Source organism: Sceloporus occidentalis, unplaced genomic scaffold (assembly GCF_023333645.1).
Source record: "Sceloporus occidentalis isolate IW3139 unplaced genomic scaffold, rSceOcc1.0.p SCAF_4, whole genome shotgun sequence".
Lineage (NCBI taxonomy): Eukaryota > Metazoa > Chordata > Lepidosauria > Squamata > Phrynosomatidae > Sceloporus > Sceloporus occidentalis.
In genome coordinates, this window is record NW_028316984.1 from 121,508,131 (window position 1) to 121,534,455 (window position 26,325).

At 39.0% G+C, this 26,325-nt stretch overlaps 1 protein-coding gene across 1 annotated transcript in view; it reads left to right on the forward strand.

Annotated features, from left to right (window-relative positions):
• ANO1 (anoctamin 1) overlaps window positions 1-26,325 on the forward strand; it is a 169,517-nt gene that overhangs the window by 59,673 nt on the left and 83,519 nt on the right. The window contains exons 3-6 of the mRNA XM_089523489.1: window positions 8,742-9,068; window positions 15,664-15,762; window positions 19,684-19,835; window positions 22,357-22,411. Of these exons, the coding sequence (XP_089379615.1) occupies window positions 8,742-9,068; window positions 15,664-15,762; window positions 19,684-19,835; window positions 22,357-22,411 (633 nt within the window). The remainder of the gene's footprint in view (window positions 1-8,741; window positions 9,069-15,663; window positions 15,763-19,683; window positions 19,836-22,356; window positions 22,412-26,325) is intronic.

Genomic DNA, 26,325 nt, shown 5'->3' on the forward strand with positions numbered 1-26,325 from the left:
ATTAAATATCTTTGTATCTGTGTGTATGCATGTAGTAAGGTCAGAATGGAATTAAATGTTAAAATAAGTTCAAACGTAAAAGGATGTAAACAAACTACAGAGGCCATTCTTAGAGCAATGTTGTTAGTAACACAAAATCCAGTCATTGGTAAGCTGATTGAAAACATTAGTGATAAAGATCTAGAATGATAACTCTGGAACTCAGTTTTTTGTTGTTGAACTATGAAGCAGAAATAGGAAATTATTTTTCGGATAGAGATTATTTTAATTGACGTTTTCCTGTAAACTAGTAGAATTTAAGGGTTTTTTTAGCTATGGGTTTTATCAATTATAAATAGCATTATGTTTCTGAAACACATTGATTGAGATTATATCCCTTTGTCAGGCTTATTGAGATATTTCTGTGTTGGAGTGACAGTCTGAGACTATTAAAAAAATCTGTTTATTAACCTTAACAGAAGAGTCTTTCCAGCTAACGCAAGGAATAATAGCATAGCGCTAGTGTGGAAATATGCATCATAATTCAATTAGTTCTTTGAAAGAATACAATTACTTGCCATTCCTATGATAGGTAGTGGGTCTCCATATGCCCAGGATATATATGTGCAGATCATGTATTAGCACCCTGAACCACAGCCTCACACCAGGGACATAATATCCACAATCCCCAGTAGTCATGTCCAAGTTTTTAAAAAGTATAAATGAATACAAAACAGGTGAGCTCATAGTTAACATTGGTTTCGGCATGAAAATCAGCAGAAATTAAAATAAATGAAAAATGTGTTAGTTTCCCAATATGTCATTGGTGTAGAGTAGAAACACTGTGGAACAGCATGGACAGATCACAGAAGGCTTACAAGAAAGGAAGAGTAAAAGAGGTCTAGTTGTTGGATTCTGAAAAAAATTGTAAAGATCACAGAAAGGTTAGAGAGCCAGGAGAAGAGACAGAGGAAAAGGAATAGAATAAATAAGTGAAACTGACAGCTGACTCACTGTAAAACTCTGTTTAGTTTAGATGACAGACTGTTTCTTTATGCCTGCTGCTATTGGCTGTGAGACAGAGACCCTTTGTCCCATCATTCTTAAATTTGTTAGGTCTCGTCTTTTGAATTAAGAACAAAGAAATCACAAGGAGGCGAGACATGCAACTGGGTGTCCCTTTGCAGCGGTCACTGGGACCTTTGAAAATTATTTATTGATTTTAAAATGAGAATCCTTTCTCCTGGTTTTCTCAAATGTGACAGATCTGATGCTCTCAGGAAGTAGTACAAAACTCAGGGGAGGAGAATGTGCTCTTTGCATGTAAAACGCCTTCAAACGGAGAAGAGTGGCAAACTTATATCAATCAGAAAACAAATGAAATTTTTAAAATGAACTAATCATAAATGAAAATGAAAAGCATGTAATTCAAAAACTGTGTTTTAAAAGACTTAATTTTTAAAATGACAATCAAATAAAAAGTTATTTTTAAAAAAATAAATCTGGATACTCTAGCCTACTGAGAAGAGAAGTTGCAACAGGAGTCTTGTAGGAACCAGGACTGTGTATCTCCCTGCTTCTTTTCCCATCCTCTGCTGATGTTAGAGATGAGTGGAGAGACCCACAGCACATTGAAACTCATCACACATTCTTTCTGTCTTAGGCTTAAAAGAAGATCAAAGAAATGCTGTATTACGCAGCTCTGTGTCCCTTATAAAATCTAGTTTGGCATTTAGTAAAATCTTTGTGTTTCTTCAGTTGCCTGGCACAGTTTTTAAAACTCTACGAATTACATCTTTCCACATTATGTCTCCAGATTTAGTCACTTCAGCTATGGCTTGTGCACTAGAATTTATGAAAAGCTCTTTGAAAAAAAAACACTTTGCAAATCAGGAGACTATGACATCTTTGAGAAATGGCACAAAAAACAACACTGGATTTTTTTTTCTCCTCAGAGGGAAGCATCTGTTTTTTATGCTGCAGTCAAATTTGTAGAAAAGTGGTCTCTGGAGAAAGACCACACATGCAAACTTGGAAGCATCAATGGCTTTCTTTCCTCTTACAGTCTAATAAAGGAATCATTCTGAGCACTTTGTTTAATTAAGAAAAAGTGGGTTTATATATGAAGATCCTGATCTGGAACATCAATAATAGATCTTAACCACCTACTCCAGCCAAGTCCTGCTATTATACCATTTCTGTGGTGCAACTTTGGTGGTCTTTAGATGTCAGTCTATTGAATTTGACAACTCTCTTTGAGAGTATGAGCTCACACAAAATTCAATGCTTCAGTGTTTGATAGGCTGTGTTCCTCTCAAGAGACAGGTGTGTGCCCAGGTGTGACCTGCTTTCTGATGTTATAAAAACAAATACAGATAAAATTATTGTGAAATAGTGCAGATGGTTCAGGATTAGAGTCCCGCTACTTCTGTCTTACTTGCAAGATTGATGTCCTTTACTTTTATGGCATGGAAGCTGTGCCTCCTTATTGCATTTGTTAGTAAGTCCAAAGTTCCATAGAAAGAATCTTGCCATTTTGTCTCATTATAATTAAGGCAACGGGGCATGGAAGAGAGGCACACAATTGACTCCTTTCTTGTAATCTTGCCAACATTGTGTGTGTGCATGTGCACCTTCAAGTCAGGTCCCACAAATTTCATAGGATTTTCTTAGGTAAAGAATACTCAGAAGTAATTATGCCAGTTTCTTCCTCTGAAATATAGCCTACAGCACCTGTAATTTATTTGCATTGCCCAATCCAAGTTCTAACCTGGGATGATCCTGCTTAGCAATAACAAGTACATTTCTGTACTGCTTATCAGTGCACTTAAGCACTCTCTAAGTGGTTTACAGTGTTTAAGCTAATTACCACAACAAGCTGGGTACTCATTTTAGTGACCTACGGGAGGATGCCAGGCTTAGTTGGCCCTGAGCCCTTGGCTGGAATTGAACTCACAACCTTGCAACTGTGAGTGATTGGCTTCAGTACCAGCATTTAACCACTACAACACCAGGGCTCCTAAATGCTTAGCTTCCAAGATCAGGCAGTTTGGGATACCTAGGGTACTTAGGCCTCACTTCCAACATTATCAAGTGGCCTACAGTAGTAATCATACAGTCAAAAAAGCTGGACAGAGTATTCCCATAGAGAGAGAGAGAGAGATTGACCAGAATCTGTCAACACAAGTATCAGTTTGGGGAGAAAGACAGGATTGATTGATTGTTCCATTGATTGACTGATTATATAATATATATATATAATGTCAAAGGATCTCATGGTGGTATATAATAACATCAATTTAAAATATTTAAAACATTTGAAAATAATTTCAAGAGTCCAACATATTAAATTAGATGACAGTTTAAAATATTTTAAAATCATGTATGTAGATAAAATAATTAAACTTGAGAAGTTTTAGTAACAAGCAGTGTTTTACTTGGAATCAGAATGAAGTCAGTGCAGTGAGGCCTATAAAGGGAGAGCATCCAACAATAAAGGCATCACAGCTAAGAAGACCTTCCCCCAAATGCTTCAACAGTGTATTGCTCCCACTAGAGGAACACAGAGAAGTTCACCTCCAACAGACCTTATTCCTCAAACAGGCATATGTAGGAAGAGGTGCTGGTCCCAAGTCACTTAGAACTTTAAATGTTTCCACAAGCCAGCACATTGAATACTGACTGGAGATGTATTGGCAGCCACCTTTTATATTATTTCTGTAAGACTTCCCAGCTACCAATCTAGCTGCTGCAGTTCATATTACCTGATTCTGAGCTGTCTTCAGGATCTGCTTCATACAGTGCATATTGCAGTAGTCTAATCAGGATGTTAGCACACAAACTACTGTGGTTGGCTTATCCCTGTCCAGGAAAGGCTGTGGACTAGACAAAACTGGTCCTGGGCATTCTGGGTCATGAAGTCCAGATGAGTCTTGAAAGATGACTCTTGGAGCATGACCAACTATGCATCTGTTCTCTTGGGAGTGCAGCTTCATCTGGAACAAATTGCTTACCCAGTTCCCAGATATGAGAACCACCCATCCAGAAAGCTTTTTGTTTTACTGGGATTCAGCTTCAGTTTGATGTCATTCACCCAACAATTTCCAGTATCCTGGCATTATCCAATACATGAGTCTGGTTTCAGACCATGGTGTCACAAATTCAGTTTCTCCAATTGACAATCTATAGATGGAAGACAAGAGGAATGCTGTCCCGTTGATTCAGAAGGGCAAAGTGTTGAACAGGAATCCCATAACAATCACTGTCTGAAATGAACCATGTAGATAGAAGTAGAACTACTGTGACATGGTGCCTCCTACTCTCATCCTATAGAATCAGTCCAGTAAGATACAATTAACAATTATCAGAACTTTTTACTGATTGGTTTTTATTTATTAATTATATCAGTCAAAATAAATAAACAACTATGCTTCCACAATCTTGTACTAATAGCTTATCATAGACTTCATATAATCTGCTCTAAATTATTTATATGTTGATACAATAGTAATATATGGCTTGGTTGCCTGATTGGTGATTGTTAATAATAATAATAATAATAATAATAATAAAGTTTTATTTATATACCGCCTTTCAAATATCAAGGCGGTTTCCAACAAAATATAAATACATACAAAAGTAAAAACAATAATACAATTAAAACATTCCATTAAAAACACTAAAAAACTCATGCCAACTCACCGATGCTGGTGGAGGGGGGAGGAGGGCATTCAGGAGGGAGGGGTCAGGGGTAGGCCTGCTCAAAAAAGAGTGTTTTCAACCCCTTCTTAAATTGGGCCAGGGAGGTAGCCGAGCGGAGCTCGACGGGCAGCGAGTTCCAGAGGGTGGGGGCCGAGGTGGAAAAGGCCCTCCTGGTGGTAGTGACTAATCTCGCCCCTGGAACTCTTAGCAGTTGCTGCCCTGTTGATCTGAGTGTGCGGGGCGGATTGTATGGAGAGAGGCGGTCCTCTAAGTACCCTGGGCCCAAGCCATTTAGGGCTTTATAGGTAATAACCAACACCTTGTATTGCGCCCGGAAGCGAATAGGCAGCCAATGGAGGTCTTTTAAGACCGGTGTTATGTGACTGGCCCTGGATGTATTAGTGACCAGTCTTGCTGCCATATTCTGCACTAGTTGCAGCTTCCGGGTATGGTACAAGGGTTGCCCCATGTAGAGCGCATTGCAGAAATCCAACCGAGAGGTTACCAGAGCATGTACTACTGTTTCAAGGTCTCTCCGGCCCAGGTAGGGACGCAACTGGCGTATCAGCTGAAGCTGATAACAGGTGCTCTTGACCGTCGCATCCACCTGGGATGTGAGGTGGAGCGACGAGTCAAGGAGCACCCCCAGACTGCGTACTGAGTCCTTCACAGGAAGCGTGATCCCGTTCAGGACAGGTGGAACCACCGCCATCCCTGGGCCAGGGGAACCTATCGCGAGTACTTCCGTTTTCTCTGGATTCAAGCTGAGCCTGTTTTCCCTCATCCAGCCCATTACCGACTCCAGACAGGCCACAAGAGGAGAGATGCCATCCCCGGTCACTGCATCAGTCGGAGACATAGAGAAAATTGTTTGGGTGTCATCAGCGTACTGATAACCCCACGCCCCATGTCTCCGGATGATCTCTCCCAGCGGTTTCATGTAAATGTTAGAGCATGGGAGACAAAATGGCTCCTTGAGGGACCCCAGATGTAAGGGCCCTCTTATCGGAGCACACGTCTCCCAGCTGCACCATCTGGAACCTCCCAGAGAGGTAGGGTCGGAACCACTGGAGCGCAGTGCCCCCGATTCCCAACTCTGCCAGGCGCTCCAGAAAGATACCATGGTCTATGGTATCGAAAGCCTCTGAGATATCTAAGAGCACTAACAGGGACACGCTACCCCTGTCCATGCCCAGATGGAGATCATCGACCAAGGCGACCATAGCAGTCTCAACCCCGTAACCCGCCCGAAAGCCGGTTTGAAATGGGTCTAGATAATCCGTTTCGTCCAAGATCGATTGAAGCTGGATTGCAACCGCCCTCTCGATCACCTTCCCCAAAAATGGCAATAGCGAAAGTGGCCGGTAATTATTATGCATCAGAGGGTCGAGGGAGGGCTTTTTTAGCAAAGGTTTTACAGTGGCCAATTTTAAGCTAGATGGAAATTGTTCCAGTTACATACATACATTATTTATTAACAATCAACAGCTCAGACTTACAGATAAACATCAGACATACAGTTGGCCCTCCGTTTGCATGGGGGATCCATTCCAGACCCCCCCCCCCATAAAAATGGAGGCTTACACATAGTCAAGCCTCATAGGCTTGAATAGGGTGTGCTCCCATGCGCCATTACATGTAATGGAGGTTGCCCCTCTGTATATAATCAAATAGGAGGGGCGACTGTACAGACAAATTTTGTGTTTTGGTTTTTTGAATAGTGTGGTAGTATACTGTTTGCATCACATTTTACAGTGATTTGTTTTTTTAAAAAAATCTCTGAGGGATCTAGGAAAATCAACAGGGCAGCACTCCCCATTTCTTTCACCTAGAATAAGTCATCAATCAGAGCAACTAAGGCTATTCAGCATCACACCCTGGCTTGAAAACAAGAATGGAATGTGTCCAGATAATCTGTTAACTCTGATGTTTCCCAGATTCAGCACAGGGATATAAAGCAGATTGCTGCTGTTGTTAGAATAACTTCTACTTTTCTTCACATTTGCAGAAAACAGTGCATTTGCATTTTCTGAGCACAGATTCCTATCCTCTGGATACGGTGAAGAGCCTAATTCAGGCCTAACTACTCCTTCATCTAAAGCAGGTTTGAGGAACCTCTAGCACTGACGTTCTGTCAACCTTTCACAAGCCCTATCATTCTATTTTGGTTTGGTCAGACCTCACCTGGAATATTGTGTCCAGTTCTGGACACCACAGTTCAAAAAGGATGTTGACAAGCTGGAGCATGTCCAGAGGAGGGCAACCAAAATAGTGAAGGGTCAGGAAACCATGCCTTATGAAGAGACACTTAGGGAGCTGGGTATGTTTAGCCTAGAGAAGAGATGGTTAAGAGATGATATGATAGGCCTGTATAAGTATTTGAGGAGGTGTCATATTGGGATGGAGCAAGCTTGTTTTCCACTGCTCTAGAGAATAGGACACAGACCAATGAATGCAAGCTACAGGAAAAGAGATTCCACCTCAACATTAGGAGGAACTTCCTGACAGTAAGAGCTGTTTGACAGTGGAACATATGCCCTCAGAGTGTGGTGGAATCTCCTTCTTTAAACAGAGGCTGGATGGCAATCTGTCGGGAGTGTTTTGATTGTGATATGCTGCATGACAGGGGGTTGGCCTGGATGGCCCTTGTAATCTCTTCCAGTTCTGTGATTCTCCACATGTTCTTATCTCCAGTCACCAGCTGATCGCAATTAAGACTTTTCCTCTTGCTCTGCAATTTGCTTAGGAAAGATAAGGTGTGTTCCTTGCCTAAGGGAGGGAGCCTCTCAGTTCTGGACAATGAAAAAAATCTGATTATGTTTGACTGGAAAAACAAGGAATACTGGGCAAGGAAAACATCACTACTGAGTTGAAAAGCCAATGGAGAAGGACTCAGAAGAGTGTATATGTGAATGATATGTGTGAATGGTTTGGATGGTGGGAGGTGTTGGAGTGCACACTTGTGTGTGGATGATGGGGGGGCATGGTCATATGTGTGTGAATGGCATGTGAGAGTGTAGGTGGCTATGCCCACATGGATTCTAGATGCACCCAGTTTGAGCCCCAGCCATGTTCACAGCTGGTACATGGCCCATTAAATATGTTTCAGGTGATGAAATGCCCTTTAGGCCTTCACATCTGCCCTAAAGGAATCTTGAAAATGGAAGAAACTGCTCTTTTTCTGACCTGTGATGCCATATGTGCATCCCAATTTACCTCTCAGTAGAAACCTGGCTGATCCACACTGCATTGTTTTAGGCAGAACATGATGCACAACCAAATGTACCATTTTATCTAGAAATGAACTTTCTAGAGATTCACATTTTAGTTGATATATCAACTTTTTCCTGCTAAGAAGTTGTATTAAGTTTGGGCAGAGGATGCATTTTCATTTTAATGTTGCTTGAGAAAAAATTATGAAAAGAGCAAAAAAACTGAACCTTAGTCTGCTCCTGCTCCCATTCCACTGGCCTTTTTGGTTGAGCTGCATGACCAGCTGGCTTCTTTCAGTCTCTGTGCAAACTGATCTCTTTTTCAGATGATACAAAGAAGTGACTAATGTTTGAATATAATATTAATCTGTTTGTCAGTAGTAAAGTGCAGATGCCTTTGGTGTAGAGCGGCAAGATGATCTCTGGCACTTTTAAATCATAGAGAGCAAGAGCATACACAGACTGGTATAAATGTTCAGGCTAATCTACACAAGTATTTCTGAGTTGGAAAAGTGAAGTAATTGTTTTCAGGATGTGGTAACTTGAGATTGTAACCTACAGGGGTGATATCACAAAGTCCAGAGAGTATATTGTATTGAAAGCATGAGGAAAGACATTTTGCATTGATCTGTTGACCACAAATGCTTTTCTTAAAAAAAACTTTGAGGGAGAGTGGATAGATGAATTTATGACCACTGAATCCTGTCACTGATCAACCAACGTTTCAAATGTTTGATATTTCTGCCTTGTATGAAAAGGAATATTTCATACTTAACTATTTCAGTGGTTCTTAACTATTTTTCAGCTCAAAGAAACAATTAAATCTTCTTAATTTTCTTCCATTTACAGCTATTAAATTCATTCTCACAAGATCCAGATGCCAATTGCAAATATGGACTTTATTTTAGAGATGGGAAAAGGAAAGTGGATTATATCCTGGTTTACCACTACAAGAAGTCCTCTTTCAGCAGAACACTTACCCGCCGTATCCACTTCAATGATTTGGCACCCCGGAGCAGCAAACAAGAGCAGCCGCTTCCCGGCAAAGGAGGGCAGGCTAACATGGATGAAAGCGAACCACACATGGATTACCATGAAGATGACAAGAGGTTCCGCAGAGAAGAGTATGAAAGCAACCTTATGCAAGCTGGCCTTGAGCTGGAGAGAGATGAAGATGTAATTACTTCTTCTTCTTTACAATTAGCTGCATAAAATTTTTCTTGGGTCTATAGTAAGAAATTAAACTTTCATAGGTTTCTGTATGAATGGAACATGTTTTTAGTTTCACATAACTTTAACATAAAGCTGTTTTGTGTATTTCCCTTATTTGTATGTTTTATATATAGCCCTTCAGGAGTGAACCTTTTTGTTGCATGTGCATTCTTCACCTTACGGAGAGCTTTTTGTATGAGTTGAAAAGCATGCATTCACAAGTGAGAACGTTCTAATTCTACAGTTCATTTCTTTTGTGGCAGGCACATTAGATGCTCAGGTGATCTTTGAGAATAAATGTGCATGTGCCATTCTTGGCTCATACAAACTGCTACAAGGCTTATTGCAGAATCCTACTTTATGTGAAGCATACATACTGAGACAATGTACATACTGAGACAATGTGAGGTGTAATTTTTAGTGTTTTTCATGCAATTTAATATCTGGATTACCAGGTCAGCAGTAGCAATGTTATTAAAAGTGGCAAGATATATAAAATGTACAGCGGAAAGGGCATACCAGTATATTTTTCATTTTAAGGAACAGGATTCTACTTGGAAGTATTCTTCTTTTCTTTTCTTTTTAAAAGGAAACAGTTTCCAGATTTCCTGTGGTCCTTTTCAGGACATTTTCAAAAGATGGATGTGAATATAAAGTTGTGTGTCTTGCCCCTAATCTCAGTTCTATGTCCATTTTTTGTGTGTGCATGCATGCACGCACATGCACCTTCAGATCACCTGTCAACCTATGGCAGCCTCATGAATTTCATAGGATTTTTTAAGGCAAGGAATCCTCAGAGGTAGTTTTGCCAGTTGGTTCCTCTGAAATATAGCCTACAACACCAGGTATTCATTGGCAGTTTCCCATTCAAGTCCTAACCAGAGCTGACCCTGATTAGGTTCCATGATCAGTTGGGGCCTTATGCCTTTCAGGTATTTAGGCCTTCAAATCTTGTGTCCATTAGAAGGATAGAATACAGTTGCATCCCTACAACAGTGCATACATGAAGTTTTCATTGGAGTACCATCAGGGGATCAACAGTCTTCAGGCCTCATCCCCATCCTCCCATGATCCTCATCTTTTCACCTAGAACCACCAAAAAGTGTCAATTTCCAATGACAGCTTGCCAACCCCATGCCTTTTTCCATCCACAAACGTGAGGGACAAGTAAAGCCAGCTCAGTTCGGACCTGCTACATCAAGGTACCTTGGAATATCTTGAAGGTGCCATGGAATACCTTGAATCATTGGTTCTCAGTGGAGCATTTCTACCACAGAGCTGAGTAGCCCAAGTGGGGAAGCTAGCAGAGAAGGGGAGGTTTAAACTTTCCCTTATCCATGATTCCTTTCCTATATACTGTTCAAAGCAGTTCAAGATAGATGAGGAACAGCAGGAAATTGGATTATAGAGTTCTCTTGCAGTAGAGTTATCTTACAGATATGACCATACTCACTTTTTTATTTCATACTACCCTTCCATTTGGAGCAATATTTGTATTACAGTTATTAGCTCTCGCTTCTCTAACGTACAGCAACTGGACAGTAAAAGCTAAAGTTTTACTGGAAGAGGTGACTGGAGCTCACTGGGGAAAATCTAATCATTCTAGGAGCAGATGAAAATATCTGGAAAGCAGACAGGCAACTAATCTACATTGCTGCTATCTGTTCTCCTCCCAGAAGGGGAAAAAAGGATGGTCTATTAGAGATTATCTGACTCTTAAGGATCATGAGGGAAAATGAAGATGAGTTAGCAAATACTAAAGTTTATTTTGACAATGCAAAGAAATGGAAGGAAGCACTACTGTTTCAGGTTCTGTTTAGCAACATGTAAAGCCTAGCTTTTTTTTTTTTTTGACAAAACTCTGTATTGTAAACTGTATGCAACTATAAGCAAGTTAAATCGACATATTTAAAGCTGTGTCATTCTTTATCTTTGAAAGCAATCTTTTCAATATGCATCCTAGCTTTTACAGGTCTGTCATCAGACCATGGGAGTTGCTTTTGTGAAAGTTCATCCCTAAATAAATAAATAACATGACTATAGCTTTTTAAAAACATTTTCCTTTAGAACTGGCATAAAAAGGTGCTAGGTACAGAGGAGAGATCCATACAAATTACGGATGTGATTACAGGTTTCAAACATCACAGTTGTATAGCAATATGAATTCACTTTAGACTCCATAGACTAGAAGTGGAAAACTGCAGCAGGTTGGGGCACAGACTGTCCCCCACCCAAAAAAAAAAAAAAAAACCTGGTGGGAGGCCTAGTAGTGGCTACAAGTCAATTTCTGATTTTGAAAAATTGGTATTTTAAAATGTTAAACAGTGAAGTGGATTCCTGCTGCTCATTTAAAATATGAATTGCCATTCCTTGATAGGAAACACAATTCACCTCCTTTTTGGCTTAAAAAAAACTGCCTATAGAGTTTGGAGGGGCCAAGGGTCAAATGCAGCCCAGAGGCCATCCCTGCATATTTATGAGCAGGATATTGTCAAAAGATCTGCATGGCAGAGGAGATAGATAGGTGAAGGATACATGGGGCATGTTTCCAAAACAAACCAGTGGAGAGATTTCCCACGGAAGTATATTTTGACTTTGTCAGTATTATCCCCCACAGGGATATGTCCCTTTCTGCCAGTGGCCTCTTACAAGGGTAGTCATGCAAGGGTGAAGATGAGTAACAGAAAAATAAAAGCCACATTAACTGAAATAAGAGAAAAGCCTAGGGTTTCACATAAAGATCCCAGTGCTCTAATCCCAGTGGAGTTCTTTGTTGATACTCACACTCATGCAAGCTTTCTCTACAGATCTGGGAATATGCATGCTAAAACTTGCCTGGTCTACTTCCTTTACCTCAGGACCCCTACTGTGCTTGGATAGCCATAGGTCTTATCCTCAGTTGCACTTTTTTGCTCTTCCTCTAGATTGTTCACGCCTTACATAAACTTTCAGAATATAATGAGAACTAAGGCCAATTCATATAACCATACCTACTCTAAGAAGGAAAGAGCTGTGTAGGAAAATGGTTGTGTGATTTATTCACATGTTCAACCTAAATTTACTGTGCTGGAAGTGGATTATTGCCCATTGTTTCACATCAGAGTCTCTCTCTCTTTCTCAGATCTGCATTATAGGCAGAGATTCAAAAGTAGAATCAAAGAAAATGCTGAACTTTGTGGCCTATATTCCATCATCAGTTGAAATAATTTTGCATGCCTTCTTCTAAACCTGGGTGCATCTACCTTTCTAAATGACAAATTTCAGGATTCTTTAGGCTGGAGCCATTATAGTTAAGGGTATCAAACTGACATTATAGTGCAATGCAGATATATTTTTATAATCAAAATCCAAAATTCTGCCTAGTCAGAAAAAGACTTGTTCATTATGTACCTCAGTTCCTTCAATGTAAAACACATAAAACCAGTGATCTTTTATTGGGAGAGCAGAGGGATAGAGAGGATTTTGAATGTATCTCTTTGACTTGCCTACTGCACCAGTAAATGATATTACTGTCCAGCAATATTTGCTTTCATATCTGAAGATTGCTGAATGAGAGTTATATTCTGCATGCTTTTATGCCACATGGCTCACATCCAAAAAGGCAATTCATATACTATGTTGCTTCTGCTGGACCTTTTGGCAGTTTCATCAGCTTTTGATAATCAGCCTCCACAGTATTCTTCTGGGCCATCTCTTTGGGATGGTACTTGAAAACACTGTTTTACATTGACTCAATTCCTTCCTTGGAGAGTTGAGCCCTGAAAGTGATCCTAAGACATTTTTCTTGATGTCTGTGGAGTTCTGTAAGATTCCGGACTATCATCTGTATTATTGAACATATACATGAAACTCCTGGGAGGGATTTTTTGGGAGTTTTAGGGCCTGATGCTACCAGTATACTGATTATAACCTGTCCTTTGGTCCTTTCCCCCCCAAATCCAAGAAAGCTGTTTCAGTTGGCTTTTTGAATTGTTTTTAATTCAATAAGTAGTTAAATACTTTTTAACAATAAGGTTTTGTACATTTTAACCTATAAGTGTTATCTGTGCCTGTTAATTTTTGTAAGATGCCTTGAGTCCAGTTTTGGAGAAAAGGCAGGATTATTTGTTATTTATTTTATATCTCAGCTTTCCCCTATTATGGAACCCAAAACAGTTTATAAGTTAAAACAACATATAGTTAATATAGTACAATCTTATATGTACTTTTGTGTTGTTTTGTGCTTTCAAGTCATTTGCAGCTTATGGCAACCCTAAGGCAAACATATTGCACAGTTTTCTTCACAAATTATTCAAAGGGGGTTTGACTTTGCCATTGCCATCCTCTGAGGCTGGGAGAGTGTGACTTGTCCATCGTCACTCAGCAGGATTCAAACTCTGCTCTCAAGATTCTTTGCCAGGGGGTAAATCTTATGGAATACAGTCCATATTAGTTCAAAATAAGCATTCACACATTTCTGCCAATTTGCTAGAAGTGGCAATTACTTATGTGAAAATGATATTTTGTAATAATGGTAAATAGAAGGAAGAGACATACTTCTACATAAAACCCTACCTATGATTACATGGCAACATTCCTTTACCCTAAGCTTTATCATGCTACATGTGGAAGATTAGTGTGTAGTGTTCTTGTTACAAGGACAATAACCTGTGATTAGAGACAAACTGTCTTTCTGTTTCTCATTTTTACTAAATACAATTTTTATATAGGTAATCACCTCTTTTAGCACATTGGCAGCAGAACTGTGTGAATGTTTATTTGGAAGTAATACCAACTGTGCTCCATGAGATTTACTTCCAGGCAAGTGCCCATAGGATTTTGATCTTAGATAGTAATCCTTCACCCATTTACCTGTGCAGATAGCCTGTGCAGATAAACGTGTATAAAATTGCTACAAATTTAAGGCACACTTACCTAGGAATAGATTTTATTACCGTAAATACAGTGGATGTTGTGTCTGAGTAAATATGCATCAGTTTGCACTGACTGTCCAGTAATGCATAGTATTAAGATGTTCATAGAGAACTGAATCATGGCTTGATATAAGGCAAAGTGTTTTGTTTCAGACAGTTGCTTGGTTGTCATGGAGAGTTCTGTAATACCTTACAGGTGACATTAATATTGGTTAAAAGTAGTAGCTTATTTCAAGAAGGGCATATATTAAGTTGATTAAATTTTCCTCCATGAAGTAAGCTAATACATGTTTTTGAAGCTATGCCGTATTGAATATTGGCAGCTATTTATGTCCCTTGAGTAATGTATTTCTAGTAAGCAGGTGCACATGGGGTGACAGGATGAAAACAGGCCTTTATGCTTGTGTAAACTAGTACAGCAGCAACAGCATTAAAACAAAGACCTGGGAGGAAGTGGTTCCAAGCCTTGGAGGTGGTATTACTAGCCTGTTTGTCTGAAAAGGATTTCAAAACTGAAGTCCAAATTTATAGCCTTGTTTGTTGGCATAGGCTCTTAAGCCACTGACTCTTATCATTTCAAAATATAAGCAGTATGAACACCAGAGTAAACCATACTTTGGAAAACCCAGATTTATATTAGAGAATTAATCAAATATTAACGCTTCCATCCTGCAGATGAGACCTGGAATTGAAGACACTAGTGAACCTGAGCTGAATAAAGTGATATTCCAATTACAATGAATGGGGCTGCTGTGAAGTAAATGAGTAATGAATTGCAGCCAATTTTTTCTGGACAAGTGTCACCTTATCTTCCAGTCTTTACCTGGGAGACATAGCTAGGATTACTAACTGTTTATAATGCAATTATTTAAATTCAAAATTAAATTACTTCATTTAGAATTATCTTCAATAAGTCCATTTAATCATTAAAGTGAAGCCATTTAATATCAATGTTATGTCCTCAAATGTTCTTTAAGAGGCATTTGGCTAGTTGTTTCCATATAGCAGCACAGTGAATCCACCTTGGGCATTAATTCAAATGTTCAAGGGGCTTTAGTCCAAATTTTAAAGGAGGTGTCAAAAGTGCCAAAAAAATTGAGGATAAGCTCCTTAGATGCCTCCCTTAAATTTCACACTAAAACACTTAACAGTTTTGCCTTCCCACAGACCCAGAAGCCACTAACCACTACCAGGCTTATCCTTTAATCCGAAGTTTGCTTTTTTATATCAAAATATCTATCATGGTGAGGGCCAGCATGGTGTAATGATTTGAGCATTGGACTAGGTCACTGGGAGACCACGGTTCAAATCCTTGCTCAGTGGATGACCTTGGGCAAGTCACACACTCTCAGCCTCAGAGGATGCAATAGCAAACCCCCTCTGAAGAAAGTTGCCAAGAAAACCCTATGATAGATTCACCTTAGGGGCACCATAGGTCAGAAACAATCAGAAGCCACACAACAACAGCAGGTGTAGCCTGACATGAGTATTTATTCATTACCCTATCATCTTTATTTGCTTTTCCTCACATTCATTATTTTCACCCAAATTAACTGTGTTATTTTTAACGGGGGGGAGAATGTGAAATCGAATGAGTTTGTGTTTCACTTGTTTTAAACTAAATGTGTCTCTTTAAATGTTTTTAGACAAAGATACATGGGCTTGGATTTGTAAAAATACATGCACCCTGGAATGTATTGTGCCGGGAAGCAGAATTTATGAAACTGAAAATGCCTACCAAAAAGGTTAGTTTCAGCTTTTCTTCTGGCACAGAAACATAGCATAGACTTGCTTTTCAAATAAATTTTAAAAAGTTGACTGATTTTCACAACCTCTGCATAAAAAAGTTTTATCTGTATATAAAGGAAGCAGAACAATTTACTGACTAGTTTGTAAACATTGGTGTAGAATTTATAGTGTATTATGTATGCATGAACAATGAATGCTGTGAAATGTAAATATGAGTGCATATTAACTGCAAGTGTTGTACAGTGTGCCTTGAGATGCTGACAAAGATGGTTGGTACCATTCTGTAGTTGCTTAGTATAAATATTGCTAGTACATCCCATTAATCATGTCCATGGTGTTTTACCTGTGTGACACTACAGCAGTTTTCTCTTTAAAAAGAGTGCTTGTTAGCTTTTCCTGACTTGCCTCAATACTAATGGGGTACCATTGAATGTCTGATAACCAGTTGCAAAACACTAGATTCTATTCTATATCCACATGCAGAGGTTGAAACATTACATTTAAATAAAATTAATATAAAGACATAGCTTGAAAGGGGGATAAGAAAAAATGGAAGGATGGGGCCATCAGTGGCTCAGAGATAGGAAGGTTAGCAGTAAAACTTAATTGCTAAAAAGTCAAACATCTACTTAAATTGTATTTACATGGAAAGGGTGATATTTTAATAATTAAGTTAATTTTTTCCTGACATTTAAATTTACATTATATTGATGTACTAACAGCTAGAATAAGTGTGGGAAATTCCTTCCATTATTTCTCTTCTCCAACCATTTCTCACAGGTAGACAGTTGTAGTAAGGTAGGTGCTTATTTTTGCCTCTGCGTCCCCTGGTGGGCTGCATCACTCCATTTTGATCCAAAACACAACCTATGTTGCATCTGCACTGCAGAAATAATCCAGTTTGACACCACTGCCATGGCTCAATGTTATGGAATTCTGAACATTATAGCTTGTTGTGGCACCAGAGCTCTCTGACACAGAAGGGTAAATGTCTCACAAAACTACAGTTCCCAGAATTTCATAGCAATGAACTGTGGCAGTTAAAGTGGCATCAAACTGGATTAATTCTACAGTGCAGATGAAGACACAAAAAAGCCCTGAAGACTGATTCTCTTCTTCAGTTCTTTTATTTTCAGTTTTTCACTGATTTCTTCCCCACCCTCAAAGGTTTGTTCTTGTGATGGTGATCTTTGTTTTTCTTTTTGTTTGATTTTTGAATAGTGGCATGTGTTGCCATGTTGTGATGCAGTTTGTTTTGGCATCTTAAGGTCCTTTTGCCAACTGAAAAAAATTAAATTGGTCAGGTCCAGGGGCTTCAAGGAACTAGAAGAGGATTTAGATAATACATAAAAGGGTTTGGGGCTTCAAACACCTCATCTCTGGCCCTCAGACTCAGATATACCAGATTATTTGGAAAACAAACATTGACTAAGCTAGTGGTATTTGTGCCCTACAGACATAAAATATGTTATCTGTCCTGCCTTCCTTCCATGAGAATTTAACTTTGAGCGGCCTTCTTTTCTCTTAGATAGAGTGTTGTAAATCTGCATTTCTATGAGGGGAAATCTTAAAAGTAGCCAACTGGCAATGAATTAGATCCAGACTTGGTGATACCTTTGAAATCAATGGGACAAAATGGAATCTGAATTTGTGCCTTATATCCCTTGGTTTCCAGTAGATCTGCTCCAAGTATCACTACATTTGGATCCAGCCTGGTATGAGTAACATTTCTCCACTGCTAGTACTGGATTCCCAGCCAACTTACTAGATGCCCTGCTGTGGTGGTATAATTGTATGTCTCCTTGCTATGACAGCACCACACAGCATGTTCTTAGGCTTCAGGATGTTTTTGTTGCAGGACTGGGACATAGAAGCAGCACACAGAAAGAGTTCTTAGCTCTCTCTGTGTTCAGTTCACTGTATAGCAATGATTTTTATATTCTCATCTGAATGCTCAGATAAGAGTAGAATGATCTCTGTGCCCTTTGGGGGCACATATTGCCTCTGGCCACCAGTAACATCATGGCAAGGTCATGACTGAATGTAGAGAAGTGTATATTTCTTTATGCATGTGAGTAACCCCCTGTCTATGCCCAACATTAGCCAAGGATAAAGGGATAAGTAGGAAGCATTCTTAAATTCCAGAGTTATCATTTGAATTATCATTATAAAAATGACAGCATGTCACCAGAGAACATGATTATATGATGAATGTGAAGCTTCTGAGAGATATATCTGTACCTGTTCAGGGTACAAAACTGAGAAATAGATCAATATTTAATGTCACACTAAGTGCAAAACCCAGACTCTGCAGGGAAATGTCTTTAATGGAACGAGAGACAGCCTAAAAGTGCAAAATAATTTATTGCAAGTAAAACTAAAATTATACTTTGAGTTTGAATTTCTTATCAGTAGCTGATCCAGTCCTATTTTTCATGTTACTTATTTTAGTTATGTTTCAACACCCCCCCTCCCCGATTATGTTTAAGAGTCTTGAATTATAGAGAGATAGAATTGGAAGAGATTTGATCTTGCCCCGTCTCCTACACTGCTGGTTCAGTGCTTCTTGTTTAAAAATAGATGGTAGCAGGAATGACAAGGGTGCTCTAAGCAGGACTATGTATAGCATCCCATATAAACTCTGTAATCTGTATATATTATTCTGATTTACACAATTCCTTGCATAGCATAATTTCTTCTGTAGTAGTTTTATGTACAAAATTCGTGCTGCTGCTGCTGCTGCTGCTGCTAGTAATGAGGAGAACAAAGGAAGCATTCATGCACTGAGGCCCAACCCTTGTCAACCAACCAGATAATCCCCTGGATTCTGAGATTTCTCTAGGTATTGTTTACATATGTGTAAACTGCAGTGCAACCCTGAGAACTAGAAAAAATTTTAGTGAGATGATTTTTGAAATTAATTTGCTTGAGGTTTACCCTCTCTTTGGCGTCTTTTTTTTACATTATAGATTAACAGCATATTGTACATGCATGTAAACATAGTGTAAAATATGGTTCAAGTCCAATGCCAAGCAAAACACCATTGTGACAAAGAAAGAAATCTTAAATACTGGAAACCTCTGTGAGTTTGTATGCTTGTCTAAACCAGGGAAAGAAGGTTGGGGAAAACTACCAAAAGAAGAGTAGGCAATAGAGAGACTAGGGGGCAGATATATTTTCCCCAAGTGATCCCAGTGGAGATTTCAGGGGAGGGTATTCTCTTGGTTCCACACATTCCCAGGCATGTTTGATGGGAACACAAAAGAGTGTCTTATTGGTAGCATTAGAATTCCCTGCCTAAAGAGGCTAGGATGGCACTCTTCTTTCGGTCTTTCTGTTGGCAAGTGTAAAGTTTTCTATTCCAACAGGAATTGAGTGCTAGGGCTTTTTATGTGTTTTATATATGACTTTGTAGGGGTTTTTAAAACTATTTGTTTTAATATTTGTAGGCCACCTTCAGTCCTGGTATTGAGGAAAAAGAGGGCTATAAATGAAAAAATCATCCTCACCCTTCTCTGGAGTATGACCTGGAACTGGGTCAAAATTCTGCAAATTATTCATTTGCACTGAATATATTTTATTACTTTTTAGCACAGAATATTGGCAACCTGGTTTTGAACATATACATGTACTGAATCAAACCAATTGGAAACTCTAACTCCAAATCTTGGCAAGCTACAGATCTCTGGTGTCCATGATCCAACATATTGGTGTGCTGAGGACTGAGCGTGGGACTATGTGCACACAAAGGGCATGTGCTCTGCAGTTGTGGGTCTCCTTTCTGTATTACGTTTCCCTTTGCAGGTCTTTTTCCCCTTTATTTCTTTCCTTTGAAGAGTGTTTTGTTCTTGAAACCTTGGCATGTTTTGCTTGTGATGGGAAAACAAAGCCTTGTTTGGTTGTTTTTTGGTCCTCAGATGTATCAAATTCATCAACCACATGGCCTTTTGAAAAAAATCAATTCTGTAATTCAGAAAATAACGGAGCCCATCCAACCTAAAGTGGCAGAACACAAGCATCAGACAGTGAAACGCCTCTCCTACCCTTTCTCCAGGGAGAAACAACACTTGTGAGTCAAAGTTCATCATCTTTATTCAATGTCATTTTTAGCAGAATTGCCTCTGGGAATACTGTTAGAGGCTAAATCATGGGACTATTAATAGATATATGCAGGCTAGTGTTTTGATACAACTAAAATTGTCTCTCTCTCTCTCCCCTGCCCCCAAATAAACAGGATCTTCTCTGGCTCAGAAAAGACCTTTTTCCTAGTGAACTTTCCTAAGGATATACAGCAGAATCCTATACATGTCTAATTGGAAATGCATTTTATTGAATTCAGTGGGGCTTGTTCCCAAGTATAGAATTGCAATCTGTCCAGTTCTGTTTTAGAGTAAGAGTCAATAAACCCATTCAGAATTACCTTTAAATGACTTACTACACAGCCAGCATGATACAATGGTTTGAGACTTGGGTTAGGTCTCCAGGAGACCAGGATTCAAATTCCCACTCAGCCATGGGTACCCACTGTGTGGCCTTGGCCAAATCACACTCTCTCAGTCTCAGAGGAGAGCAATAGAAAGCTTCCTCTGAATAAATCTTGCCAAAAAAACTTGTGATAGGTTCACCTTGGGCTCACCATAAGCTGGAAATGATTTGAAGGCATGCAGTACACATTTTCCCACTGTAAAACAAATGTAATTGCAGAGGTGAAATGGGCAGTGTGTCCCAAGAAACACTTTAGACATTTATTTAGAATAGAAGAGACCACAACATTTATGGATTACAGCTGAAAGAAGGTTGGTTTGGTATGGAGCCAGATAAGAATATTAAGTAACCTGACTGTTGACCATTAGTAGACCACTACCCTACCACTTCAACTGCTGGGGGGAGTCATGGCTAACAGAAACCAGGATTTCACCTGGGTGTAAGCCACTGTGTAGTTCCCCTGTCATTGAGGCCAGGACATACCCACTCATCTAAACCAAGCTAGGGGCATCCCATTATCCTCTTCCTGAGGTCCCCTTAAGATTACCTCCTTTCCCCATGGGGGATATATACTTAAGCCAAACCCCACTTAATCCAGCCCTATACCAGTCCTGCCAGTGTTGTGACAAATAAATTGAAGATTTGATCAAATGTCCTTAATCCAACCCCCAGTCCATACTAACAGAGGGGAAGGAAAATGGGGAAGCTGCCCCCAAACCACCTGATGGAGCTGTCCCATGCTGATGTTCTTAAACTGAACAGATGGACCTGACTAAAATCTTCCTCAATCAGATCATCTTGCTTAACCACAACTCCTCTATCAGCCAGTCTGTCCCCTGGTTGGTCACTGATACCCAATAGGCTCAGGGGCCTGTAAAGATCACAGAGGCTCCTGGGATGGACAGACTCGTGTCCAGGGCCATTTTCCTCATTGTGTGCTCCTGCACATTGCTGCTCATGTGTAAATGGGGTGAGGCTGGTACCCAACATTGTGTGTCTTTGAAATTAATGAATTCAAAATAAAGGCTGAAATGCAATTGTTACTTTCAACCAACATAAACTGATTATTTCAGTGGAACTTACATTAGTATGGATTGGCCCTTTCCCAATTGATGAAGTAGATCTATTCCAGTTAGGATTCACAAGTACATTTAGGGCAAGGATTTTGATTTACTTTGTAGTTACTCTTTTTTCTTAACTAAAATCTAAAAACAGTGGGGTTTTATACTGCATGCTCACATTTAAAAATTGGCCCACACACAAAAGTTCCAAATGTGAGTTCTTTGTGATGTTCACTCCTCACATGACCTCACATATTTTACGATTTTAATTGTACAATTTTAATTGTTGTTTTAATGTGTTTTATGTATGTTGTTAACCACCTTGGATCCCACTTTGGGAGAAAGGCAGGATAAAATAATAATAATAATAATAATAATAATAATAATAATAATTCGTCTACTACAGCAAACCAGAAAATACATATATAGTTTCTATACTCATTGTTGGCATAGAAGAGCACTCTACAGTGATCTAGGATAATTGACACAGTCTGGAGTGAAAATCATTGTGTCTGCAGCCACAAATGAAAAGAGTCACAGAGAACTCCAAGGAAGAGACAACTGTGCCAATTTTTTTTTCTTTCAGCATGCTCAAAACCTTTGTTAGAACAAAACAAAAATTTTATGGCATGTTAAACAAACTAATTATTTATCAGAAATGTTTGTCGTTAATATTAGTGGTGGTTTTCTAGCTCTTTTTATCATATATGTTTTTTTTTACTATTTTTAAAGAGCTGTTTAAGTTTGTTTCTCAATGGTGTGCACATGCATGTATATTTAATGTGCTAAAGAAAATCTTTTGTGTTTTGCCTTGGGGATCCTAGTAAGCTGAGAGGTGGTATGTATGTGTGTGTGTATATATATATATATATATATGTTGGAGGAGCAGGGAAGGGCATGGAATTTTGAGGCTTTGAAAGGCAATTGCCTAGAGGCCATTGTTAAAAATCAAGTAGGAAAGATTTGACTGGAAAATAAGACTACCTTATTTTAAATTTATATTTCTAATTACTGATACATTTTTCCTTTTTAATGTTTTAACAGATTTGACCTCTCTGACAGAGACTCCTTTTTTGACAGTAAAACTAGAAGTACCATAGTAAGTATCATGAAATAATATTTAGGATTAGAGAGAACGAAGCAGAGAGAGAGAGAGAGGGAGAGAATTATATTCTTGTAGGTATTTCCATTTACTAGTCTAGCATTCCTATTTAGAAATATATATCCAGGCTTCTTGTTACCACTCTAGCAACTTTGAATACATGCAGATTCATACACAGTCACATGCACAGTTTCAGTGTGGAAGGAAAAGCAATAGTGTGTGTATCTCCTTCTGTGTGCAAAACATAACAGTGGAAAGTATATAATTCTTCATGATCTTAGTAAGAAGATTTACTGGGGGAGGGGGAGTTACAGCAGTTGGTCAGCCTTTCTCTTTTAATTTACCATTTTAAATTTCTCTATTGGTCTTTCAGTGTTTATTTTAAAATCTCTATCACATATAAATTAGGAGCATTCATTTAGTTTTCTCACATAAAGTATTTTCTTCCTCAGTTTCTTATCTTGGATCTGTCGTGAATATTTTACAATCTTCCAGGGCCTCATAATGTTTGGGGTAGGGGTGGTTTTATTGCAGCCGTGAGCCTTTAAAAAGGCAACATTGTTGTTGTCATTTGATTTTGCAGGGAACACGTATGCTTTGAATCTTCTAGCTTCTATACTAGCTTCTGTAGTCTACATTTGATTGGAACGTTGATGTGGTGAAAAAGTTCTAGGGCAGAAAGCTAAATATATAAGTCACTGCTGATGTACGTCGAGCTTGAGGTAGCCCCTCTTTGTCTGCTGATACAAAACAAAATGAAACAAAGGTCTCTAAATGATTTCACTGCCTTCTTGCAGTCCTTCCAATCTCCTGCCTGCCCTAATCTACCTTTAGCAATCTATTCCCCAACTCCAACTATTGTCACAATTTCTGCTAACAACTCCTCTATTTGGTCAAAGAGTGACCTGGGCTTCTACTTCCCTGAGATTCTTTGACAGTTCCCCTGCAGGTTCTTTCTCTCCCACTAAACTCACTCCAATTTCCCATATGTATTCCTTCCTTTTCTGGTGCCAACATAAAGAAAACTGAAATACTATTATATATTATTTGTCTCCTTACACATTATGTTGTGAGGAGGGGCAATATATATACAATACAGTATCTCTCAACTAAAGCTAGCATGGTGTAGTGTTAGAGCTTTGGAAGTGACTCTGGAGACCAGGGTTGGAATCCCTGCTCTGCCATGGAAACCAACTGGGTGACCTTGGGCAAGTCACACTGTCTCAGCCACTCAAAGGATGGCAGAGGCAACTTCCCTCTGAACAAATCTTGCCATGAAAATCCTGTGATAGGGTTGCCTTAGGGTCACCATAAGTCAAAAACAACCGGAAGTCACACAACAATAACAACCTCTCAGCTGTTTATAATTAAAGTTAAATGTGTAGAGCTTCTTTTAAAAGCAGTGCTTGTCAGAATTAACTGAAGGCCATTAATAGAAGATCATTAATCTTTCATAAAATAAAATGGTCTCTCTTTCAATTTTAACCTTACTTGCAAACCCTGCCCTAAAATACTGTTTATTGGTTGGTATCAAAATCTATTAGAGAAACGAATACATTAATAAATCTCTTTTGAATTACAAGTATTTCTTTTGATTCCATGTTATCCATTCTAATAAAGAAAATTAATATGAAATAGCCTAGAAATAAATACTATAAAAAGGACCACTCAATTTCTTTTCTTTTTTCTTCATATCTGAATTGTTGAATGTTGACGTCTATTAGCCTTTTTGTAGGTCTCCCTTTTCCAAGTTTTAGTCTTAAAAAAACAAATCCAAAGGAGGCAATCTTACACAATGCCTCTTTAAAATCAGTGGGGGCTTATTCTGTTTAGATATATGTACTTTCCTTTTAGGTTTTCTTTTACAAGATATGGAGGGAAAAGTGAATGTAGTTCTGTATAGTATGTTTGAGAATAAATCTGAAGAAGGTTAATGATATGGCTTCTATTTTTTAAAAAACCAGCATCCATCTAAAAGACAAACATAGCCATGATGTTCAGATTGTGCATGTTTAAAAATACAGTGGGCTCTTCTTATCCATCGGCTTGCCATCCATGGATTTGAGTTTCCAGAGATGGCAAGCCCCATTGTTTTAAATGTACACATGTGCACACAGCTGCACACACAACACAGCCATTGGAGAGAACACGACTGAGGGTCCTGCATTTTTTGCTAGCCATGCATGGGGGGTGGGGTATGGAACAGATCCCCGTGGATAAGAAGGGATGACCGTATTAAGCAAAATGAAAGAATCATCAGCCTAATTCTGTGTGTATGCATAGATTTGCCAGTGTGGTATAATGGTTTGACCATTCTGGAGACCAAGGTTCAATTCCCCACTCAGTCATGGAAAACCCACTGGGTGACCTTGGCAAGTCCCACTCTCTCAGCCTCAGGCAAAGATAAGCCTTCTCTGAACAAATCTTGTCAGAAAAACCCCTGTAATAAGGTCACCTTAGGATCACCATTAGTTCAAAATGACTTGAAGACACACAGCAACAGCATATACAGGCACCAGAACCCATTTGATCTTGGAAGCTAAGCAGGACCAACCCTAGTTAGTAGTTGGATGGGAGGCCACCAATGAATGCCAGGTGAAGGAGGAAGGAACTAGCAAAACCACCTTTGAATACACCTTTCCTAAGAAAACCCTATGAGGTTCATGGGCTCACTATAAATTAGAAGGCCACTTGAAGGCACTTACATACATACAGAGCTTGTGACATACTTGTGAAAGAGTAGTTCATTGTGAAGTCGAAGGCTTTCATGGGCGGCATCCATGGTTTTTTGTGGGTTTTTCAGGCTATGTGGCCATGTTCTAGAAGAGTTGTGGCTGTGGAGAAACGTCAGGAAGAAAATCTTCTAGAACATGGCTACATAGCCCAAAAAACCCACAAAAAAAAAAACCCCAGTAGTTTTTTGCTTTTTCTGCATCCTGTTTGAGATTTTTTTGGTAATTTTTCAAATGGGTCAATATTAAACCAGCAGCTGAATGGGAGCCAATTTCTCCCTAAATTTCTCCACCATGTATGTGCACCCCCATACAAACACAGAGAAAGCCCAAATACTTCTATTTTCCTCTGCAATCCATCTCAAAATGGTGACAAGAAATGACATGATGTCACTTCCTGTCACCTTTTAAACAGGGACACCCCCCCCCCCCCAAAAAAAAAACCAACAACAGGCGTTTGGAGATATACATGATTCTGGGGTCCCTGTGGCAGGTTTTCCCCCCATGTTTTCACATATTTTGGGAGCTTTTTGAATGCTTTGGGGGGGGAGGATTGGCTGAAAATCATGCTAAAAATTGGCATGGGAAGTTGGGTGCCTTTGGAGGACCGGCTGTTCACTTCAGAGGTTGCAAAACTGGATTCAGTAACTGCATTTGTGCATGCTGTGGACCACACTGTGCCCAGCTTTTTTAAAACAAACTTTAAAATACAAAAATTGTTCCAGAGCAATATTATGAGAGAAATTTTTAAATGTTACTCATTATGCTGAAGTGTGAAATACGTCCACATTACATGTCATTAACATTAGATTTTTAAAGTAACAAAATTGGTCATGTCATTGCCCCAGAAGTACTGTGATGCAAACTGTTACTTGTAACAAATTATTCCAGTCTTTGGTTGTATATATTTCTCTCTGGGGCTTATTAAAATAGAAAGGAACCATATGGTTTTAGACTCCTTTAATTGGTTTTGACCTTCACTTCAGAAGGCAAAGAACCACAAACATATGAATAAATCATGAATTTCAAGGTTGATGGGAAAGGATTGCAAGTGATCACTTCCTATTCAGGGTGCCCTATTCCTGTTGGCTATCATAGGTAGATATTTATGCTGAGCACAATTGATGATTGTGGGTAATTAAACTGTATTTTTGTGATATATTGTTTCATATGTGTTTG